This window comes from Somniosus microcephalus, chromosome 4 (assembly GCF_052327205.1).
Source record: "Somniosus microcephalus isolate GS21.2 chromosome 4, FLI_Smic_1.0, whole genome shotgun sequence".
Taxonomy (NCBI): Eukaryota; Metazoa; Chordata; class Chondrichthyes; order Squaliformes; family Somniosidae; genus Somniosus; species Somniosus microcephalus.
Window position 1 is genome coordinate 96,588,056 of NC_140990.1, and position 24,463 is coordinate 96,612,518.

Below are 24,463 nucleotides of genomic sequence, written 5' to 3' on the forward strand. Positions count from 1 at the left end.
AGTGAGAGGGGAGAGAGACAGAGAGGGCAAGAGAGAGGGGAAGAGTGAGAGGGGAGAAAGAGAGGGGTAGAGAGAGGGGGAGAGTGAGAGGGGAGAGAGACAGAGAGAGAGAGGGCAAGAGAGAGGGGTAGAGTGAGAGGGGAGAGAGAGAGGGGAGAGAGAGGGGGAGAGTGAGAGGGGAGAGAGACAGACAGGCAGAGAGAGACAGAGAGAGAGAGACAGAGAGGGCAAGAGAGAGGGGAAGAGTGAGAGGGGAGAGAGACAGAGAGGGCAAGAGAGAGGGGGAGAGTGAGAGGGGAGAGAGACAGAGAGAGAGAGGGCAAGAGAGAGGGGTAGAGTGAGAGGGGAGAGAGAGGGGGAGAGTGAGAGGGGAGAGAGACAGACAGGCAGAGAGAGAGAGAGAGACAGAGAGGGCAAGAGAGAGGGGAAGAGTGAGAGGGGAGAGAGACAGAGAGGGCAAGAGAGAGGGGGAGAGTGAGAGGGGAGAGAGACAGAGAGAGAGAGGGCAAGAGAGAGGGGTAGAGTGAGAGGGGAGAGAGAGGGGGAGAGTGAGAGGGGAGAGAGACAGACAGGCAGAGAGAGAGAGAGAGACAGAGAGGGCAAGAGAGAGGGGAAGAGTGAGAGGGGAGAGAGACAGACAGGCAGAGAGAGAGAGAGAGACAGAGAGGGCAAGAGAGAGGGGAAGAGTGAGAGGGGAGAGAGACAGACAGGCAGAGAGAGAGAGAGAGACAGAGAGGGCAAGAGAGAGGGGAAGAGTGAGAGGGGAGAGAGACAGAGAGGGCAAGAGAGAGGGGAAGAGTGAGAGGGGAGAGAGACAGAGAGGGGAGAGAGAGGGGGAGAGTGAGAGGGGAGAGAGACAGAGAGGGCAAGAGAGAGGGGGAGAGTGAGAGGGGAGAGAGACAGAGAGAGAGGGGGAGAGTGAGAGGGGAGAGAGACAGAGAGAGAGGGGGAGAGTGAGAGGGGAGAGAGACAGAGAGACAGAGAGAGACAGAGAGAGAGAGAGAGAGAGAGAGGACAAGAGAGAGAGGGGGAGAGTGAGAGGCGAGAGAGACAGACAGACAGAGAGAGACAGAGAGAGAGCGAGACAGAGAGGGCAAGAGAGAGAGACAGAGAGGACAAGAGAGAGAGACAGAGAGGACAAGAGAGAGAGGACAAGAGAGAGAGACAGAGAGGACAAGAGAGAGAGAGAGAGGACAAGAGAGAGAGGGGGAGAGTGAGAGGCGAGAGAGACAGACAGACAGAGAGAGACAGAGAGAGAGAGAGACAGAGAGGGCAAGAGAGAGAGACAGAGAGGACAAGAGAGAGAGACAGAGAGGACAAGAGAGAGAGACAGAGAGGACAAGAGAGAGAGACAGAGAGGACAAGAGAGAGAGGGGGTAGTGAGAGGGGAGATAGACAGACAGACAGAGAGAGACAGAGAGAGAGACAGAGAGGGCAAGAGAGAGAGAGGCAGAGAGGACAAGAGAGAGGGGGCGAGTGAGAGGCGAGAGAGACAGACAGACAGAGAGAGAGAGGGCAAGGGAGAGGGGGAGAGTGAGAGGGGAGAGACACAGAGAGGGCAAGAGAGAGAGAGGGCAAGAGAGAGGGGGAGAGTGAGTGAACAATCTACAGCACCCGGCCTCACCCTATCTGAATCCAAGGTTAAATTCCTCCTCTATGCAGATGACCTGGTTCTGCTGTCACCAACTAAGGAGGGTCTACAGCAGAACCTGGATCTGCTAGAGTCATTTTGTCAGACCTGGGCCCTGACAATAAACCCCCAAAAAACCAAAGTCCTTGTGTTCCAGCAAAGATCCAGACATCAGGGACCCAGAATAAATTTCACACGAGGAACAACTAAAATTGAACAAACCACTAACGACACATACTTGGGCTTAAAAATCAGCTCTACGGGAAATTTTCATCTGGCTGTGAATGAACTGAAAGAGAAAGCTAGAAGGGCTTTCTATGCCATTAAAAAATCAATCCAAATAGAAATCCCAATTAGCATTTGGCTCAAAATTTTTAAATCAGTAATTGAACCAATTGCACTCTATGGCAGTGAGGTGTGGGGACCGCTAACACAACAAGAATTTGCAAAATGGGACAAACACCCAATTGAGATCCTACATGCAGAATTCTGTAAAAGTATCCCCCGGACTCAAAGGAAAACCGTAAACAATGCATGCAGGGCAGAACTAGGCCAATATCCATTAATAATTACTATCCAAAAAAGAGCCACCAAATTTTGGAAACACCTAAAAATGAGCAACCCCCACTGCTATCATTAGGAAGCCCTGAAATGCCAAGAGAGGACCATAAAGAAGAATACCCTCAGTCAACTAGTCCTGGGACTCAGTGAAGTAACTACTAACACTACTAACAATAACCAGCCCCAGGACAGTGACATCGTAGCACAGAGAATTCGACCCAACACAATTGTCACTAAGCAAAAGGAAAAATACCTGTCATATTGGGCAGAAACAACAAAAACCCAAAGCAAACTCAATTGCTACTTGGCCCTAAACAGACAATACAACATGGCTGATTACCTGACCACGGTAAAGGATAGCAAACTGAGAAAAACCTTGACTATGTACAGACTTAGTGAACATAGCCTGGCCATCGAAAAAGGCAGACACAGACAGACCCGGCTGCCAAGAGAGGACAGGATATGCTCTCACTGCAGTCAGGAGTGGTGGAGACAGAGATGCACTTCCTCACAGCTTGTGGAAAATATCAGGGCATAAGGGGGAATTTCTACCCCAAATTCACAAAAATATGCCCGGAATTCAGAAATTTGAATGGCGACCAAAAACTCCCATACCTACTAGGGGAAAAGAGAAATTGTGTAACCTTAGCGGCACACTATGTTACAGCTTGCCATAAACAGAGGGACAACCAGTAAACCTAAGAAAAGAGTATATACAAATTATACGAATGTATATTTATACACTCAGGGATATATCTGTTTATACACTGTATGAATAGATCTGCGTTTATGTGTTCAACCATAAATGTTTTTCGATGCTTTGGCAACATAAGATGTACCTTGTCATGCCAATAAAGCAATTTGAATTGAATTGAATTGAAAATTGAGAGAGAGAGAGACAGACAGAGAGACAGAGAGAGAGAGAGACAGAGAGACAGAGAGAGAGAGAGAAAGAGAAGAGGGAGAGAGAGAAAGAGAAGAGGGAGAGAGAGAAAGAGAGAGAGAGGGGAGAAAGAGAGAGAAAGAGAAGAGGGAGAGAGAGAAAGAGAAGAGGGAGAGAGAGAGAGGGGGGGAGAGAGAGAGTGGGACAGTGAGTGAGTGTGAGTGAATGAGTGAGCGCGAGACAGAGTGAGTGAGTGAGTGACAGTGAGCAAGAGTGGGTGAGTGAGTTGGAGAGAGTGCGTGAGAGACAGAGCGTGAGTGTATTAGGCAGAACGAGAGTGCGTGAGAGACAGAGCGTGAGTGTATTAGACAGAACGAGAGTGCGTGAGAGACAGAGCGTGAGTGTATTAGACAGAACGAGAGTGCGTGAGAGACAGAGCGTGAGTGTATTAGGCAGAACGAGAGTGCGTGAGAGACAGAGCGTGAGTGTATTAGACAGAACGAGAGTGCGTGAGAGACAGAGCATGAGTGTATTAGACAGAACGAGAGTGCGTGAGAGACAGAGCGTGAGTGTATTAGGCAGAACGAGAGTGCGTGAGAGACAGAGCATGAGTGTATTAGGCAGAACGAGAGTGCGTGAGAGACAGAGCATGAGTGTATTAGGCAGAACGAGAGTGCGTGAGAGACAGAGCATGAGTGTATTAGGCAGAACGAGAGTGCGTGAGAGACAGAGCATGAGTGTATTAGGCAGAACGAGAGTGCGTGAGAGACAGAGCATGAGTGTATTAGGCAGAACGAGAGTGCGTGAGAGACAGAGCATGAGTGTATTAGACAGAACGAGAGTGCGTGAGAGACAGAGCATGAGTGTATTAGGCAGAACGAGAGTGCGTGAGAGACAGAGCATGAGTGTATTAGGCAGAACGAGAGTGCGTGAGAGACAGAGCGTGAGTGTATTAGACAGAACGAGAGTGCGTGAGAGACAGAGCATGAGTGTATTAGGCAGAACGAGAGTGCGTGAGAGACAGAGCATGAGTGTATTAGGCAGAACGAGAGTGCGTGAGAGACAGAGCGTGAGTGTATTAGGCAGAACGAGAGTGCGTGAGAGACAGAGCGTGAGTGTATTAGGCAGAACGAGAGTGCGTGAGAGACAGAGCATGAGTGTATTAGGCAGAACGAGAGTGCGTGAGAGACAGAGCATGAGTGTATTAGGCAGAACGAGAGTGCGTGAGAGACAGAGCATGAGTGTATTAGACAGAACGAGAGTGCGTGAGAGACAGAGCGTGAGTGTATTAGGCAGAACGAGAGTGCGTGAGAGACAGAGCATGAGTGTATTAGGCAGAACGAGAGTGCGTGAGAGACAGAGCGTGAGTGTATTAGGCAGAACGAGAGTGCGTGAGAGACAGAGCATGAGTGTATTAGGCAGAACGAGAGTGCGTGAGAGACAGAGCATGAGTGTATTAGACAGAACGAGAGTGCGTGAGAGACAGAGCGTGAGTGTATTAGGCAGAACGAGAGTGCGTGAGAGACAGAGCATGAGTGTATTAGGCAGAACGAGAGTGCGTGAGAGACAGAGCATGAGTGTATTAGACAGAACGAGAGTGCGTGAGAGACAGAGCATGAGTGTATTAGACAGAACGAGAGTGCGTGAGAGACAGAGCATGAGTGTATTAGACAGAACGAGAGTGCGTGAGAGACAGAGCATGAGTGTATTAGACAGAACGAGAGTGCGTGAGAGACAGAGCATGAGTGTATTAGGCAGAACGAGAGTGCGTGAGAGACAGAGCATGAGTGTATTAGGCAGAACGAGAGTGCGTGAGAGACAGAGCATGAGTGTATTAGACAGAACGAGAGTGCGTGAGAGACAGAGCGTGAGTGTATTAGGCAGAACGAGAGTGCGTGAGAGACAGAGCGTGAGTGTATTAGGCAGAACGAGAGTGCGTGAGAGACAGAGCATGAGTGTATTAGGCAGAACGAGAGTGCGTGAGAGACAGAGCGTGAGTGTATTAGACAGAACGAGAGTGCGTGAGAGACAGAGCGTGAGTGTATTAGACAGAACGAGAGTGCGTGAGAGACAGAGCATGAGTATATTAGACAGAACGAGAGTGCGTGAGAGACAGAGCATGAGTGTATTAGACAGAACGAGAGTGCGTGAGAGACAGAGCGTGAGTGTATTAGGCAGAACGAGAGTGCGTGAGAGACAGAGCGTGAGTGTATTAGGCAGAACGAGAGTGCGTGAGAGACAGAGCATGAGTGTATTAGACAGAACGAGAGTGCGTGAGAGACAGAGCGTGAGTGTATTAGACAGAACGAGAGTGCGTGAGAGACAGAGCGTGAGTGTATTAGGCAGAACGAGAGTGCGTGAGAGACAGAGCATGAGTGTATTAGACAGAACGAGAGTGCGTGAGAGACAGAGCATGAGTGTATTAGACAGAACGAGAGTGCGTGAGAGACAGAGCATGAGTGTATTAGGCAGAACGAGAGTGCGTGAGAGACAGAGCATGAGTGTATTAGACAGAACGAGAGTGCGTGAGAGACAGAGCATGAGTGTATTAGACAGAACGAGAGTGCGTGAGAGACAGAGCATGAGTGTATTAGGCAGAACGAGAGTGCGTGAGAGACAGAGCATGAGTGTATTAGACAGAACGAGAGTGCGTGAGAGACAGAGCGTGAGTGTATTAGGCAGAACGAGAGTGCGTGAGAGACAGAGCATGAGTGTATTAGACAGAACGAGAGTGCGTGAGAGACAGAGCATGAGTGTATTAGACAGAACGAGAGTGCGTGAGAGACAGAGCGTGAGTGTATTAGACAGAACGAGAGCGCGTGAGAGCGAGTGAGAGAGCATGTGAGTGCTAGTAAGACAGGATAGAAAAGGTAAATGTGGTTAAATGGATCAATCTCAAACTACTTTCAATCCCAAACTAATCCCACTGCCCCGCTCTCTCACCATAGCCTTGTATCAATCCCAAACTAATCCCACTGCCCCACTCTCTCCCCATAGCCCTGTATCAATCCCAATCTAACCCCACTGCCCCGCTCTCCATCGCCTTGTATCAATCACAAACTAATCCCACTGCCTCGCGCTCTCCCAATAGCCCTGTATCAATCCCGAACTAATCCCACTGTCCCACTCAGCCCTGTATCAATCCCAAATTAAACCCACTGCCTCGCGCTCTCCCCATAGCCCTGTATCAATCATAGAGTCATAGAGTTATACAGCACAGAAAGAGGCCCTTCGGCCCATCGTGTCCGCGCCGGCCATCAAGCCCTGTCTAATCTAACCCCATTTTCCAGCACTTGGTCCGTAGCCTTGTATGCTATGGCGTTTCAAGTGCTCATCTAAATGCTTCTTGAATGTTGTGAGGGTTCCTGCCTCTACCACCCTTTCAGGCAGTGAGTTCCAGATTCCAACCACCCTCTGGGTGAAAAAGTGTTTCCTCAAATCCCCTCTAAACCTCCTGCCCCTTACCTTGAAACTATGCCCCCTGGTTATTGACCCCTCTACTAAGGGGAAAAGTTCCTTTCTATCTACCCTATCTATGCCCCTCATCATTTTGTACACCTCAATCAGGTCCCCCCTCAGCCTTCTCTGCTCTAAGGAAAACAACCCCAGCCTGTCCTGTCTCTCTTCATAGCTGAAACGCTCCAGCCCAGGTAACATCCTGGTGAATCTCCTCTGCACCCTCTCCAAAGCAATCACATCCTTCCTATAGTGTGGCGACCAGAACTGCACACAGTATTCCAGCTGTGGCCTAACTAGCGTTTTGTACAACTCCATCATAACCTCCCTGCTCTTATATTCTATGCCTCGGCTAATGAAGGCAAGTATCCCATATGCCTTTTTAACCAACTTATCTACCTGTCCTGCTGCCTTCTGGGATCTATGTACATGCACACCAAGGTCCCTCTGATCCTCTGTCCTTCCTAAGGTCCTACCATTCATTGTGTATTCCCTTGCCTGGTTAGTCCTCCCAAAATGCATCACATCACACTTTTCAGGTTTAAATTCCATTTGCCACTGTTCTGCCCATCTGACCAACCCGTCTATATCGTCCTGTAGCCTGAGGCTTCCCTCCTCGCTATTTACCACTCCACCAATTTTCGTGTCATCTGCGAACTTACTGATCATACCTCCTACATTCATATCTAAATCATTAATGAACACTACAAACAACAAAGGACCCAGCACCGATCCCTGTGGTACACCACTGGACACAGGCTTCCAGTCCCAAACTAATCCCACTGCCCCACTCTCTCCCCATAGCCCTGTATCAATCCCAAACTAATCCCACTGCCCCGCTCTCTCCCCATAGCCCTGTATCAATCCCAAACTAATCCCACTGCCCTGCTCTTTCCCCATAGCCCTGTATCAATCCAAATCTAATCCCACTGCCTGCTCTCTCCCCATAGCCCTGTATCAATCACAAACTAATCCCACTGCCCCGCTCTCTCCCCATAGCCCTGTATCAATCCCAAATTAATCCCACTGCCCCACTCTCTCCCCATAGCCTTGTATCAATCACAAACTAATCCCACTGCCTTGCGCTCTCCCAATAGCCCTTTATCAATCCCAAACTAATTCCACTGCCCCGCTCTCTCCCCATAGCCGTGAATCAATCACAAACTAATCCCACTGCCCCACTCTCTCCCCATAGCCCTGTATCAATTCCAAATTAATCCCACTGCCCCGCTCTCTCCCCATAGCCCTGTATCAATCACAAATGAATCCCACTGCCCCGCTCTCTCCCCATAGCCCTGTATCAATCACAAACTAATTCCACTGCCCCGCTCTCTCCCCATAGCCCTGTATCAATTCCAAACTAATCCCACTGCCTTGCGCTCTCCCAATAGCCCTGTATCAATCCCAAACTAATCCCACTGTCCCACTCTTTCCCAATAGCCCTGTATCAATCCCAAACTAATCCCACTGCCTTGCGCTCTCCCCATAGCCTTGTATCAATCCCAAACTAATCCCACTGTCCCACTCTTTCCCAATAGCCCTGTATCAATCCCAAACTAATCCCACTGCCTCGCGCTCTCCCCATAGCCTTGTATCAATCCCAAACTAATCCCACTGCCCCGCTCTCTCCCCGTAGCCCTGTATCAATCACAAACTAATCCCACTGCCCCACTCTCTCCCCGTAGCCCTGTATCAATCCCAAATTAATCCCACTGCCCCGCTCTCTCCCCATAGCCCTGTATCAATCACAAACTAATCCCACTGCCCCGCTCTCTCCCCATAGCCCTGTATCCCCAAACTAATCCCACTGCCCCGCTCTCTCCCCATAGCCCTGTATCCCCAAACTAATCCCACTGCCCTGCTCTCTGCCCATTGACTTGTATCCTCCTCTGCTTCCAATATTTGTCCAATTTTCCCTTAAACGATGCAATGGCCTCTGCCTCAACCACTCCCTGTGTCAAATCATCCCATGCTCCAACAGCCCTCTGTGTAAAGAAACGTCCACTAACCCTCCCTCCTCATTCTCTCAGTGACAATATAAAAATCGATGATGAAACGTGATTGAGATGTGGAATGGACCAGGTCTGGTAATGTTGACATTCTGGGGCTTTGAATTTTCAAAATTTTCATCCTTATTTTCAAATCTCTCCATGGCCTCGCCCCCCTCATCTCTGTAATCTCCTCCAGCTCTAAAACCCTCCGAGATCTCTGCGCTCCTCCAATTCTGACCTCCTGAGCATCCCTGATTTTAAAATCGCTCCACCATTGGTGGCCGTGCCTTCAACTGCCCGGGCCCTAAGTTCTGGAATTCCCTCCCTAAACCTCTCCACCTCTCTTTCCTCCTTTAAAACGCTCCTTAAAACCTACCTCCATCTGTCCTATTATCTCCTTCTGTGACTCGATGTCAAGTTCTGTCTCATAATGCTCCTGTGAAGCACCTTGGGACGTTTTTCTACGTTAACGGCGCTGTATAAATGCGTGTTGTTGTTGTTCTAGGGCTGTTACCTACTTGATCTGGAAGGGACCTTGTTTGAAATCAGATTGTAATAATTAAAGGTTAGATTCAGTTGAGATTAGATCAACACCTGGAGATGCACAAGGTATGGGAATGTTGATTAGGACAGTAGGCCCCAGACAGAAGAGCCAGGGCAGACTGTTTACCTCTGCATGTTATGACAGTGTTGAGACAATGGGAATAAACACAGAGGGACAATCAGCAAAAGGTCATATCATTGAAGGAACAGCGCAGAGCATGAACACAGTCGGGATCCATTGTTTACAGCTGAGGCAAGGGGAATACCCATTGTGGGTTCATTAAATTCCGTGAGGCTTTCTGTGCACGGGAGAGCCAGATAGTCTGAGACACAGAGACATCGCTCGCTGCTCAGCCTGTAACTGGGGACCCCATCTGGAGAACTGTGTTCAGTTCTGGGCACAGGAAGGATAGATTAATCGGCCTTGGCGGGGGAGCAGCGCAGATTCACCTCGAATGATACCGGGGCTAAAAGGGTTAAATTACGAGGACAGGTTGTATTGACGAGGCTTGTATTCCCTTGAGTATAGAAGATTAAGGGGTGATGTAATCGAGGTGTTTAAGATGATCAGAGAAGTCGATAGGGTAGAGAGAGAGAGAAACTATTTCCTCTGGTGGGGCAGTCCAGAACACGGGGGCATGACCTTAAAAGTAATTGGTGGAAGGTTTAGAGGGGATTTGAGGGGAAATTTCTTCACCCAGAGGGTTGTGGGGGTCTGGAACTCACTGCCTGAAAGGGTGGGAGAGGCAGGAACCCTAACCACATTTAAAAAGTGCTTGGATGTGCACTTGGGATGCTGTAACCTGCAGGGCTACGGACCAAGAGCTGGGAAGTGGGATTAGGCTGGATAGCTCTTTGTTGGCCGGCGCGGACACGATGGGCCGAAATGGCCTCCTTCCGCGCTGTAACTTTCTATGATCTTATGAAAATTACAGCCAGGCTGTTCAGGAGTGATGTCGGGAAGCACTTCTTCACACAAAGAAATCTGGAACTCTCTCCCCCAAAAAGCTGTTGAGGCTGGGGGTCAATTGAAAATTTCAAATCTCAAGATTGTTAGAGAAAGACGGCCACCGGACGTCTCAAAGCGCTTTACAGCCAATTAATTATTTTTGAAGTGGAGTCACTGTTGTAATGTGGGAGACAAAGAGAGACAGAGAGATAGAGAGAGGGAGACAGAGCGAGAGAGGGGACAGAGCGAGAGAGAGCGAAAGACAGAGAGTGAGAGTATGGGGCTGCTACAATTGGTACTGAGCCCCATGGTGCAGGAAGGGCCCGGGTTCCATTCCCCCCCCTCTCACCCTGAGATATGAGCACCCAATTGTGGAGTGTAGTCATTGTTGTAACTGTTAGGCAAGGGTATTAAAAGTTACAGAACCAAGGCGAGTCGATGGAGTTGAGATACGGATCAGCCACAATCTAACTGAATGGTGGAACAGGCTAGAGGGGCTGAATGGCCTCCTCGTGTTCCTATCTTCCTAATTGAGGGACAAGCTAGCTTAGGGACAGCTAGCTTGCAAGTGAGTTCCGTCTAGAAAAGTGGCAAAGGCACTAGTAGCGGAGGCACAAACCCTGGAATGCTGCACTGGGCGGTGGGGGTGAGGGGCAGGGGGGCTGGAGGCTTTCTGGATGTCTGAATCTAACTTGTGGTCAAGAAGTTGGTGGAATGATTCGAGTTTCAGACTTTGTCATGGTCAGGGTTGGATTATGTTGATTGTAACGACACCCGGTTGCCTTTGGGGGGGGTCTGCCCATTCACCCATCAGCCCTGTGATCACTGACCTACACTGGGACTGAGAAGCACATTGCAAATGGTTAAAGGTTCGGGATGGAAGGATACATTGCAAATGGCTGCGCTATGGGACTAAAAGGTACACTGCAAATGGCTGCCGGTATGGGACTAAAAGGTACATTGCAAATGGCTGCGCTATAAGACTGAAAGGTACACTGCAAATGGCTGCCGGTATGGAACTGAAAGGTACATTGCAAATGGCTGCCAGTATGGGACTGAAAGGTACATTGCAAATAGCTGCCGGTATGGGACTGAAAGGTACGTTGCAAATGGCTGCCAGTATGGGACTGAAAGGTACAGTGTAGAACTGCCGAACTGGTCTGTGCCGGAGTGTATGCTTTACACGAGCCTCCTCCCACCCTACTTCATCTCACCCCATCAACATAGCCTTCTACATAGTGTCAGCTGTGGCTCAGTGGGTAGCACTCTCTAGGTGAGAGGGGCTAGGAGTGAACCAGGTGTTACTGGTTGCCTGATTGCAGCTGGGAGTTGGAGGGAGTTCTGTAAAAAGTTGGTGGTGGGTTTTGTTTTCAGGTTTTAGGGTCTTTTTGGCCCACAAAAACAGCCAGATGGCTGCTGAGGGGTCCGGAGTGCCGGGCCCCTCAGAGGACAGTGTTCCCGAGAGGAATTTAATTAGGGAAGAAACTGTGGTGGGAAAGGAGAAAAAAAGGCCCAAAGATTTGGGCCGGGACCCCAGGAGATTTGGTAAAGAAAACACGGTGGTGGTTCAGTGTGAGGATAAGAAGATTCGAGCTCGGGATATTATCCAGGCGGTTCATGAGGACTGTGGCGAGGGAAGCTGCTTTGCTTGCCGACCAAAGTCAAATGTGGGATTCGAGGTGACGGTCAGTGGTCGTGAGGAGGTGGAAAGACTGTTACTCAGTCTGAAAGTTGGGGAGAAATTTTTGGAGGTGACTCTGCTATATTCAGAGAAGGTGGTGGTTTCATTTTTAAACTTGCCAGTTTACATCGAGGACGAAGTGCTAAGCAAGAAGTTGGAGTCGTGGGACATTAAAATCTGTTCTGCAATAAAAAGGAGGTACTATCCGGGAACACGGGTAGCAGACGGAACCCGGTATGTAAAGGTGCGGTTCCCAGAGGGGGTGAGGTCATTGCCGTATAGTATGAAGTTCGAGACAATGGAAGGAGTGCAGTACTTTCGTGTGCTGCATGATAACCAAGTAAAGGTGTGCTATTATTGTCTTGGACATGACCATCTCGTAAGAAACTGTCCAGACCTGTATTGTTACAATTGCGGTGAGTCGGGACACATTGCTCGGAGCTGCAAGGCGGAGAGCTGTGGGGTGTGTCGCAAAGGCCCCACCCGCTGTGAGTGTGTGGCAGAAGGGAGCGATATGAGTGATGAGGAGATGGGAGAAGGAGCAGGAGATGAGAGTGGAACGGCCGGAGGAGCAGTGCAGTCGGAGGACACAGCCGGTAAAATGAAGGAGAAAGGAGCACAGGAAGAGGCAGAGGATGGCAGAGCGGAGAACGGGATGGAGATGGCGGAAAACACGCCGAGTGCTGTGGAGGGGAACAAAGACAGCAGCGGGCAGCGAGGATCGAGTGCAGACTCGAGCCTTAGTGCGGTTCAGCTCCCCCTGGGGAGTCTGGTGTCTGCGGGGGCAGAGGTGGCGGGAGCGGGGTGTGTGGTGGATGTGGGTGCTCCGGGGAGAGGCGGGGAGTCAGATATCTTGGTGAGCGGGAGGGGGCAGGACGGGGAGAGAGTGCAAGAGGCAGGAGCCTTAAAGGGACAGCAGGATGGGATCGGCGAGATAGAGACGTCAGAAGGGAACAATTTAGGTGCGCCATTGTCCCATGGAGTGAGGGAACAAGGTGAAAGGGTCAGAAGTGGAGATGTGGTCGAAGGGGGCGGCACAGTGGGAGAAACTGCGATAGCAGGAAGACTCTCTATGGGAGATGAAGTACCTGACGGGGAGCAGGATTATGTATCTGACGGGGAGCAGGCACAGGGGGTTACAGAAGAGCTTGAGTGTGAGGAATTAGAGGGGGACAGAGACATGGAAGTCGGGGGTGGGGTGGTATCATGTGGAAAGGGAAAGGTTAGTGAGGGGCAGAAGGAGGGAGAAAGGGCAGCTCCTGGCCCCAAACTTAATGCAAGGAAGAGGCTGAAACAGCAGGGAGGGGTCAAACAGGAGGTGAAAAAGAGCAGGAGGCTGCAGGAAAAAGCAACAGCTGCCCGAAAAGTTGAGAAGGAGCATGAGAGGAGGGAAGAGCCAGAGATTAAATGATGGGGAGATTATCAGGCACACTTCCCTTCTTTGGAGCCATGATTACATTGGTCTCGATTAATGTGAACGGACTGAGGGGTGAGAAGAAATTGCAGCAGTTGTTGCAGGGTTTTAAAGGTTCAGACTTGTTGTGTCTGCAAGAAACCTTTTGGGATGGGGATATCCTAGAAAGAGTTCAGAAGGTTTGGAAGGGAGAGGTGTTTGCAAGTTGTGCAAACAATAACTGTAGAGGGGTGGCTGTTTTGGTGAGTCCGTCCATAAAAGAGAACGTTGCCTTGGTGGACAAGGACACTGAGGGGAGATTTTTACGGCTAAGGGTAAAAATGGAGGGATTTAATTGCGATCTCTTTAATATCTATGCACTGAACGACCATTGCAAGTGTCGCGAATTTTTTCGGGGGTTATTCACTAAAGCGGCAGAGGTGGAAAATCCTTGTATAATGGGGGATTTTAATGTATTTTTATCTCGGATGGACATTTCAGCCCAGATGACCTTTAAGGATGATAACTCCAGAGGGATGATTGTAAAAATGATGGCAAATTTAAATTTGACAGACTTATGGAGGGACCGGAACCCCATAAAAAGGGAGTTCTCCAGAGCAGGTTGGGTGGGTGATGTTTTAAAACAGAGCCAAATAGATTTTGTGTTAATGCGGGAAGGGTTAACGGAGGTGATGGAGATTTATTATAAAATCTCCATCATTATAAATGATTATTATTATAAAAAAGTATTTTTTAGTGATTTTAGTGATTTAGGCTTTGGTTCTTAGAATTAGGAACAGCAAAGTTAAGATTGGTTCAGGGGTGTGGATTTTAAACAACAATACCTGAAAGAAATTGCTTATAAAGAAGGGATTATAAATATAATAAAGAATGCTCAGAAGGAACCTTTGTTCTTGAAAGAAAGAAGAGTTTGGTGGGACAATTTCAAATATGAGGTAAAAGTTTTTTCGGTACGTTAGGGGAAAAAGAGGGCGGCAGCTAACCAGCATCGAGAAGAGAATATAAACAAAAGGTTTACGGATGTCTGTAAAGCAGTTGACGGAGGGAATAAGGGAGCTGAGACTAAGTTCTGGGTGCTAAAGGAAGAGTGGGAATTATTGCAAGCTGAAAAATGCAAGGGGGCCATTCTCCGTGCAAAGGCTAGAGATGCATTGGAGGGCGAAAGATGCACCAGATATTTTCTAGAGCAAGAGAAGCTGCGACAGAGATTATCGTTAATTGAAGAGTTGAAGGTTGGGGAGAAGATCATTCATGAAAGTGGGGAGATTTTAGAGGCGGCTAGTAGCTTTTATCAAGAGTTATATACAAAAGAAGACATTTCCAAATTGGCGATGGAGAAGGTTACTGCTTTTATTGAAGAGGGTTTAAAGGAGGATGAGAGAAGCATGTGTGACAAAGAAGTAGGATTAGCGGAAATAAAAATAGCAATAAGTGGAATGAAGGGGGGGAAAAGCCCAGGGTCCGATGGACTAAGTGCAGAATTTTTCGAGATTTTAAGTCCATTGCTCTTAGAAGTTTTTAAGGAAATTAAAATTGAGGGAAGCCTGGCCCCATCTATGAGGAGAGGTATCATAAGCTTAGCTTATATAAAAATAAAGGGGATAGACGGGATCTGAAGAATTGGAGGCCCATCACATTATTAAATGTGGATTATAAGATCTTGGCGAGGGTTATGGCAAATCGTTTGAAGGAGGTGTTACCGGAGATAGTTTGGCCCTCTCAGTCCTATGGAGTCATAGGCCGGGACATCGCAGACTCTGTGGTCTCAATCCGAGATGCGATAGAGCTCATGGAGGAGAGTGGGAGGGAGGCTTATGTATTAAAGATAGATCAAGAGAAAGCCTTTGATAGGGTCTCTCATGAGTTTTTATTGAAGGTTTTGGAAGCATTTGGTTTCAGGGAAAATTTCATTCAGTGGATAAGGATTTTTTATTCAAACATATTTAGCTGCGTTAAATGTAATGGTTTTTTATCCAAGTATTTTCCGATACAGAGATCAGTGAGATAGGGTTGTCCCCTGTCCCCATTGTTGTACACATTGGTAGCAGAACCATTAGGTTACATGATGCGAAAGAAACAAGGTGTAGTTGGGATTGTGGTACCCAGTTCTGGGCTGGTGTCGGTGATACACCAATATGCAGATGACACAACCTTAACATTGAGAAATGGGGAGTCAGTGAGGAAAGCTATGGATGTAGTGGAGGAATATTGTAGAGCTTCAGGAACCAGAGTGAATTATAAGTAAGTCCCAATGTCTGGTTGCAGGGAGGGGTAGGGGGGGATGGTTGGGGGAATGTCCCTTTAAGGTGGTGGCGGTTTTGGAGGTTCTGGGGGGTGCATATGGGGTGCAAGAAAGACAGGGATGAATTGGATCGATTAAATTGGGAACCGAAGGTTATGAAATTTAAAAAGATTTTGGGAAGATGGGAAAGTAGGTGGTTGAAAGTGCAAGGAAGAGCGACAGTGGTGTCTGCTCTCCTGCTATCTAAGCTATGGTACTTATTGACGGTGGAGGATATTCCTGAGTGGGCGGAAAAGTCCATCCGAGAGGCTTGTGTGAGGTTTTTATGGGAAGGGAAACCAGCCTTGGTGGCTTACAATACCATCATTGGACGGAGAAATCAGGGAGGACTCAATTTTCCAGATATTGATTTGAAGAAGAAATCCTTTAGAATCAAATGGGTGAAGAGATTTCTTCAGAAGTCAAATACAAGTTTTTGGAAGAGTTGTTTTGAGCATTTTTTTAAATGAAGTGGGATAGGAGGGCAGGGGATATTGTATATGGAATACAATAATATGTTTTTGAAATCGATTAAACTTCTCCCTAGGTTTTATAAGGGGGTTGTAGAGACTTGGGTCAATTTTTAAAAAGTGTGCAGTTTATGCCCAAGGGGGCTGAGGAATTTTTAGAACAGCCCTTATTTTTGAACAGGTGGGTCAACTTCGAAGGAGAGGTTTTATTTAATCAAGCTTTTATAAAAGCTGGGATTATATCTGTGAAAGATGTATTATACGAGGTAATTCCAGGTTGGTTGCTGGAAGCGATAGTGAGGGACATGGTGTGGGAGGAGGATCAGGAGGTGGAGGAAAAAGCAATAGGGATCATGTATGAGAAGATTGTGAGGGCAATGCCACAGGATTGGATGGAAGAAATAAATGCAGAAATCTCCAAAGGAAGTAAAATGCGTCCTGCTTTTCTAAGCTTTGTACTGGAGAAAGGGGGAGAGTTAGTCCAATTTGACAACTGTAATACTCGAGATTTCTATGAGGTATTCAGAGAATGGAGATTCAAGACACCTGCTGGTCAGGAGTTTTGGCAGAGTATATACCCACAGCTGGACTTCAACAGGATTTGGAAGGGACTGTGGGCAAATTTTAAATGCCCAGAATGGATTGAACTGGATTTCAAATTGGCTCATAACTGGAAATTTACCGTGACGGTCTTGTGCAAGATTGGACGAGTGGAGGCGGCAACTTGCCCAATGTGTGGGACACGGGATGAGACTCTGTCCCATTTACTGGTGTTATGTCCGCAGTTAAATGACTTTAAGTACTATGTTCGACAGTTGTGTGAAGCTTTTTTGCTGGGTGGGGACCGAAGAGCGAGAATGGGAATCCCGTGGGACTCAATTTTGAGATGGGGATTGCAGGAGAGTCTGCCAGAGTCTAGCGGAGCGGCAATTCATTTAATGTTCAGTTTGGCTAGATTCGTGATTGTGCAAAGAAGGAATGCTCTGTTTTTTAAGGGGAGGAGAATCAATCTAAAAGAGTATTTTAAATATAAGCTAAAAGATCATTATAAGGCTCTGTGGATGTTTTATTCAGAAAGGAATTTAAGGACAGTATTTTACAACCAATTTTTAAAGTACAATCGATTAATATATGTTACAGGTGACAAATTAAACTTCAGGTTTTGATGTTAAAATGTGGTGGCGGAATGGCTGTGCAGGGCAGTGGAATTGATTTGTATCATACAATGTAATGATCACGATGTTGTAAATGTTCTTGATGTTCAATACAGTATAATATTTTTAAAAAAGTGGGTAGCACACTCGCCCCTGAGTCAGAAGGTTGTGGGTTCAAGTCCCACTCCAGGGACTGGAGCACATAAATCTAACCTGGCACTCTAATGCAGTTCTGAGGGAGCGCTGCACTGTCGGAGGTACCGTCTTTCGGATGAGACGTTAGAACCGAGGCCCCGTCTGCTCTCTCAAGTGGACGTAAAAGATCCCACGGCCACTATTTTGAAGAAGAGCAGGGGAGTTATCCCTGGTGTCCTGGTCAATATTTATCCCTCAACCAACAAAACAGATTATCTGGTCATTAGCACATTGCTGTTTGTGGGAGCTTGCTGTGCGCAAATTAGCTGCTGCGTTTCCCACATTACAACAGTGACTACACTCCAAAAGTACTTCATTGGCTGTAAAGCGCTTTGAGACGTCCAGTGGTCGTGAAAGGCGCTATATAAATGCAAGTCTTTCTTTTCTTTTTACTCCTTTCTCCCTCCATGTACTTATCTAGCTTCCCTTTCAAGGTATCTCTGCTATTCACCTCAAGTACTCCTTGTGGTGGCGAGTTCCACATTCTCCCCACTCCCTGGGTAAAGAGGTTTCTCCTGAATTCCCTATTGGATTTATTAGTGACTATTGCATATTTATGGCCCTTGGTCTGGTCTCCCCCACAAGTGGAAACATCTTCTCTACGTCTACCCTATCGAACAATCAGCGCGGGAGTTCTCCCAGGTGTCTTGGGGCCTATTATTTATCCCTCGACCAACAGCACTTAAAAAAAAACGCAGATGATCTGATCATTATCACATTGCTGTTTGTGGGATCTTGCTGTGTGCGAATTGGCTGTCGCATCTCCCACATTACAACAGCGACCACACTTCATAAAAAGGTCCTTCATTGGGTGTGAAGCGCTTTGGGACATAGAAACATAGAAAAATAGGAGCAGGAGGCGGCCATTCGGCCCTTCGAGTCTGCTCCGCCATTCAATATGATCGTGGCTGATCCTCTATCTCAATACCAGATTCCCGCTCTCTCCCCATACCCCTGGATGCCCCTTGTGTCTATAAATCTATCTATCTCTTTCACAATCACAGAATCACAGAAACCCCACAGTGCAGATAGAGGCCATTTCGGCCCATCGAGCCTGCACCGACACATATCCCACCCGATCCCCATAACCCCACGTATTTAATCCCCCTAACACTAAGGGTCAATTTATCATAGCCAATCAACCTAACCCGCACATCTTTGGACTGTGGGAGGAAACCGGAGCACCCGGAGGAAACCCACGCAAACACGGGGAGAATGTGCAAACTCCACACAGACAGTCACCCGAGGCCTTAAATATATTCAGTGGTAAAGAATTCCACAGGTTCACCGCCCTCAGAGTGAAGAAATTTCTCCTCATCTCAGTCCTAAATGTCCTACCCCATATCCTGAGACTGTAACCCCTCGTTCTAGACCCCCCCAGCCAGGGGAAACATCCTCCCTGCATCCAGTCTGTCTAGCCCTGTCAGAATTTTATACCTTTCATTGAGATCCCCTCTCATTCTTCTAAACTCGAGTGAACACAGGCCTAGTCGACCCAATCTCTTTTCATACGACAGTCCTGCCATCCCAGGAATCAGTCTGGTGAACCTTCGCTGCACTCCCTCTATGGCAAGTATATCTTTCCTTAGGTAAGGAGACCAAAACTGCACACAGTACTCCAGGTGTGGTCTCACCAAGGCCCTGTACAACTGTAGTAAGACATCCTTGCTCCTGTACTCAAATCCTCTTGCAATCCCGAGGTGGTGATAGGCGCTGCATAAATGGGAGTTCTTTCTTTCTTTACAGAGCACGGGGAGTTACCCAAACACATGTGAAGAGAGCATTGAAGATTCGTTGGGATACCTTGATGGGTCTGGGCATGTCGGGCTTCTTCCAGCGGAGCACAATCTGACCAGCGATGGTGACTCCGTAGAACAGGTAGTTGATGAATCCCACGTAGTTAATGAGTGTGTAGATGTCACTGGTCACCAGCATCAACAGGGTGGAGGCACACTGGAAGGGGGGGGAAACAAATGGTGGAGAAACATTGAGTAGCTGAGGTCTGACCGTCAGCGGATGATGAATGAGGCAAGGGAGACACTGCACAGTGAGACGGAGAGCAAGCTCGAGAGGAAGCAGAGAAGCAAATCAATTTATGTTCCCCCTCAGTTACAATCGGGTTAAACCCTAACCTACCCAGGGCAGGCCTAAATGGGTCAGGAATATCAGCTAGCTCTAACAGTATGCAAGTCAGGATTGGATGCCAAGGGAAGAAGGGGACACTGCAAATGGCTGCCGGTGTGGGGACAGAGGGACACACTGCAAATGGCTGCCGGTGTGGGGACGGAGGGACACACTGCAAATGGCTGCTGGTGTGAGATGCAGGAACAAACGGCAAATGGCGGCCAGTGTAGGATGGAGCAGCACACTGCAATTGGCTGCCGGTGTGGGACGGAGGGACAAACGGGAAATGGCAGTCGGTGTGAGACGGAGGGGGACACACTGCAGATGGATGCCGGTCTGCGACAGAGGGACAAACGGCAAATGGTTGCCGGTGTGGGAATGAAGAGGAACACACTGCAAATGGCTGCTGGTGTGAGACGGAGGGACACACTGCAAATGGCTGCTGGTGTGGGACGGAGAGACACACTGCAAATGGCTGCTGGTATGAGACGGAGGGACACACTGCAAATGGCTGCTGGTGTGAGACGGAGGGACACACTGCAAATGGCTGCTGGTGTGAGATGGAGGGACATACTGCAAATGGCTGCTGGTGTGGGACGGAGAGACACACTGCAAATGGCTGCCTGTATGAGACGGAGGGACACACTGCAAATGGCTGCTGGTGTGAGACGGTGGGACACACTGCAAATGGCTGCCAGTGTTAGATGGAGAGACACACTGCAAATGGCTGCTGGTGTGGGACGGAGGGACAAACGGCAAATGGCGGCCAGTGTGAGACGGAGGGACAAAAGGCAAATGGCAGCCGGAGTGAGATGGAGGGACAAACGGCAAATGGCGGCCGGTGTGGAACAGAGCGGCACACTGCAATTGGCTGCCGGTGTGAGACAGAGGGACAAATGGCAAATGGCAGCCAGTGTGAGACAGAGGGACACACTGCAAATGGCTGCTGGTGTGAGATGGATGGACAGACGGCAAATGGCTGCCGGTGTGGGACGGAGTGACACAATGCAAATGGCGGCCAGTGTAGGACGGAGCGGCACACTGCAAATGGCTGACGGTGTGGGACACTGCAAATGGCTGCCGGTGTTGGTGACCGGTGTGGGATGGAGCGGCACACTGCAAATGGCTGCTGGTGTGAGATGGATGGACAGATGGCAAATGGCTGCCGGTGTGGGACGGAGTGACATAATGCAAATGGCGGCCAGTGTAGGACGGAGCGGCACACTGCAAATGGCTGCCAGTGTGGGACACTGCAAATGGCTGCCGGTGTTGGTGACCCGGGTAATGGGAGTTGGAACCTGCAAGTGCCACATTATATTACAGGCAGTGACCCCGGGGGGAGGGGCCGTGTTATATGAGGACAGTGACCCCGGGGGGGCTGTGTTATATGGGCACAGTGACCCCGGGGGGGCCGTGTTATATGGGGACAGTAACCCCGGGGGGGCCATGTTTTATGGAGACGGGAAGTGACCCAATGGGGGAGGGGCCATGTTATATGGGTACAGTGACCCCGGGGGGGCCGTGTTATATGGGGACAGTGACCCCGGGGGGGGCCATGTTATATGGGGACAGTGACCCCGGGGGGGCCGTGTTATATGGGTACAGTGACCCCGGGGGGGCCGTGTTATATGGGGACAGTGACCCCGGGGGGGCCGTGTTATATGGGGACAGTGACCCCGGGGGGGCCGTGTTATATGGGGACAGTGACCCCGGGGGGGCCGTGTTATATGGGGACAGTGACCCCGGGGGGGGCCGTGTTATATGGGGACAGTGACCCCGGGGGGGCCGTGTTATATGGGGACAGTGACCCTGGGGGGGGCCGTGTTATATGGGGACAGTGACCCCGGGGGGGCCGTGTTATATGGGGACAGTGACCCCGGGGGGGCCATGTTATATGGGGACAGTGACCCCGGGGGGGGCCGTGTTATATGGGGACAGTGACCCCGGGGGGGCCGTGTTATATGGGGACAGTGACCCCGGGGGGGCCGTGTTATATGGGGACAGTGACCCCGGGGGGGCCGTGTTATATGGGGACAGTGACCCCGGGGGGGCCGTGTTATATGGGGACAGTGACCCCGGGGGGGCCGTGTTATATGGGGACAGTGACCCTGGGGGGGGCCGTGTTATATGGGGACAGTGACCCCGGGGGGGGCCATGTTATATGGGGACAGTGACCCCGGGGGGGCCATGTTATATGGGGACAGTGACCCCGGGGGGGCCATGTTTTATGGAGACGGGAAGTGACCCAATGGGGGAGGGGCCGTGTTATATGGGGACAGTGACCCCGGGGGGGCCATGTTATATGGGGACAGTGACCCCGGGGGGGCCGTGTTATATGGGGACAGTGACCCCGGGGGGGCCATGTTATATGGGGACAGTGACCCAATGGGGGACGGGCCGTGTTATATGGGTACAGTGACCCCGGGGGGGCCGTGTTATATGGGGACAGTGACCCAATGGGGGACGGGCCGTGTTATATGGGTACAGTGACCCCGGGGGGGCCGTGTTATATGGGGACAGTGACCCCGGGGGGGCCATGTTATATGGGGACAGTGACCCCGGGGGGGCCGTGTTATATGGGGACAGTGACCCCGGGGGTGGAGGGGCTGTGTTATATGGGGACAGTGACCCCGGGGGGGGGGGCCGTGTTCTATGGGGACAGTGACCCCGGGGGTGGAGGGGCTGTGTTATATGGGGACAGTGACCCCGGGGGGGGGGCCGTGTTATATGGGGACAGTCAGTGACCCCGGGGGGAGGGGCCGTGTTATATGGCCAGGGCATCCCCCCTCCCGACCCCCCACCTTGTGGTTCGGACATTCCTTCCCCCCAACTCCTAACTCCGTCCCGAGTACAGCCTTGGGCCTGGGCAGTGTCAATGCAGCAAGAACTGCTCTCAAGTCAGCCGTGGGACCTGTAAGCGTGGAAACAGACAGATTAGCGATCGCAAACCCAGTGCACAATGATCAGAAGGCAAAGCAAAAGGACCCAGCGGAGCAACGGTTGCAATGAGTTATCGGCCCCGACACAGCTGATGGTGCAGAATGGGCGAAGGCTACAACATTCACAATTTTGCTTTAAAAGCAGCGTCTGTAAATTTTCTGTGTTGAATAAAAAACATTGCTCTGTCACTTTTTAAACCACAAATACCTTTTGGGGTACAGCCCTCCAGGCAAGAGAGAGAGAGACCTACATTTTGGCATTGTTTGGGTTTTATTGGAGATTATTTAAGGATCTTGCAATCTGGGATCTTGCAATCTCTGCAGTCACAATTAATCTGAAGTCATTACTGGCAGTGACCAATGAGGGGGGGTGCCTTCCACTGGCAGTGATCACTGGGGCCTTCCACTGGCAGTAAACACTAGGGTGTGCTTCCACTGGCAGTGATCACTGGGGGCCTTCCACTGGCAGTAAACACTGGGGGCCTTCCACTGGCAGTGATCACTGGGGGCCTTCCACCGGCAGTGATCACTGGGGGCCTTCCACCGGCAGTGATCACTGGGGGCCTTCCACTGGCAGTAAACACTGGGGTGTGCTTCCACTGGCAGTGATCACTGGGGGCCTTCCACTGGCAGTGATCACTGGGGGCCTTCCACCGGCAGTGATCACTGGGGGCCTTCCACTGGCAGTAAACACTGGGGTGTGGTTCCACTGACAGTGATCACTGGGGGCCTTCCACTGGCAGTGATCACTGGGGCTCTTCCACTGACAGTGATCACTGGGGGCCTTCCACTGACAGTGATCACTGGGGGGTGTCCACTGGCAGTGATCACTGGGGGTCTTCCACTGGCAATGATCACTGGGGGTCTTCCACTGGCAGTGAACATTGGGATGTGCTTCCACTGGCAGTGATCACTGGGGGCCTTCCACTGGCAATGATCACTGAGGGCCTTCCACTGGCAGTGATCACTGGGGGACTTCCACTGGCAGTAATCACTGGGGGCCTTCCACTGGCAGTAATCACTGGGGGCCTTCCACTGGCAGTAATCACTGGGGGCCTTCCACTGGCAGTAATCACTGGGGGCCTTCCACTGGCAGTGATCACTGGGGGCCTTCCACTGGCAGTGATCACTGGGGGCCTTCCACTGGCAGTGATCACTGGGGGCCTTCCATTGGCAGCAATCACTGGGCGCCTTCCACTGGCAATGATCACTGGGGGCCTTCCACTGGCAGTAATCACTGGGGGCCTTCCACTAGCAGTGATCATTGGGATGTGCTTCCACTGGCAATGATCACTGGGGGCCTTCCACTGGCAATGATCACTGGGGGCATTCCACTGACAGTGATCACTGGTGGCCTTCCACTGGCAGTAATCACTGGGGGCCTTCCACTGGCAGTAATCATTGGGGGTCTTCCACTGGCAGTGAACATTGGGATGTGCTTCCACTGGCAATGATCACTGGGAGCCTTCCACTGGCAATGATCACTGGGGGCCGTCCACTGGCAGTAATCACTGGGGGCCTTCCACTGGCAGTGATCACTGGGGGCCTTCCACTGGCAGTGATCACTGGGGGCCTTCCACTGGCAGTGATCACTGGGGGCCTTCCACTGGCAGTGATCACTGGGGGCCTTCCACTGGCAGTGATCACTGGGGGCCTTCCACTGGCAGTGATCACTGGGGGCCTTCCACTGGCAGTGATCACTGGGGGGCCTTCCACTGGCAGTGATCACTGGGGGCCTTCCACTGGCAGTGATCACTGGGGGCCTTCCACTGGCAGTGATCACTGGGGGGCCTTCCACTGGCAGTGATCACTGGGGGGGCTTCCACTGGCAGTGATCACTGGGGGCCTTCCACTGGCAGTGATCACTGGGGGCCTTCCACTGGCAGTGATCACTGGGGGCTTCCACAGATTTCTACTGAAAGTATTAATGGGATCTTCTATTGCAAGTATTAATGTGGGTTTCCAGATGTGTTATTATTTTGAGAGATTTTCCATAAAGGCATCAAAGGCTGAGGTTCAGCATCTTGATATTATTCGATGATGATGATATAGATCACATAGCTGTTGACAATGAAGGTTTTTAGGGGTTCTACTAAGACAGAGGGGCTGAAGGTCTCCTCTCTCTGATTGGGGGGGGTGGGGCTGGATGGAGTCAGTGGGTCAGACACTGACCTTTCACCCCCTGAGGACCT

At 50.2% G+C, this 24,463-nt stretch overlaps 1 protein-coding gene across 1 annotated transcript in view; it reads right to left on the reverse strand.

Annotated features, from left to right (window-relative positions):
- LOC147119542 (large neutral amino acids transporter small subunit 2-like) overlaps nt 1-24,463 on the reverse strand; it is a 114,864-nt gene that overhangs the window by 12,339 nt on the left and 78,062 nt on the right. Inside the window, exon 8 of the mRNA XM_085985116.1 lies at nt 19,012-19,161. Coding sequence (XP_085841242.1) covers nt 19,012-19,161 — 150 coding nt within the window. The remainder of the gene's footprint in view (nt 1-19,011; nt 19,162-24,463) is intronic.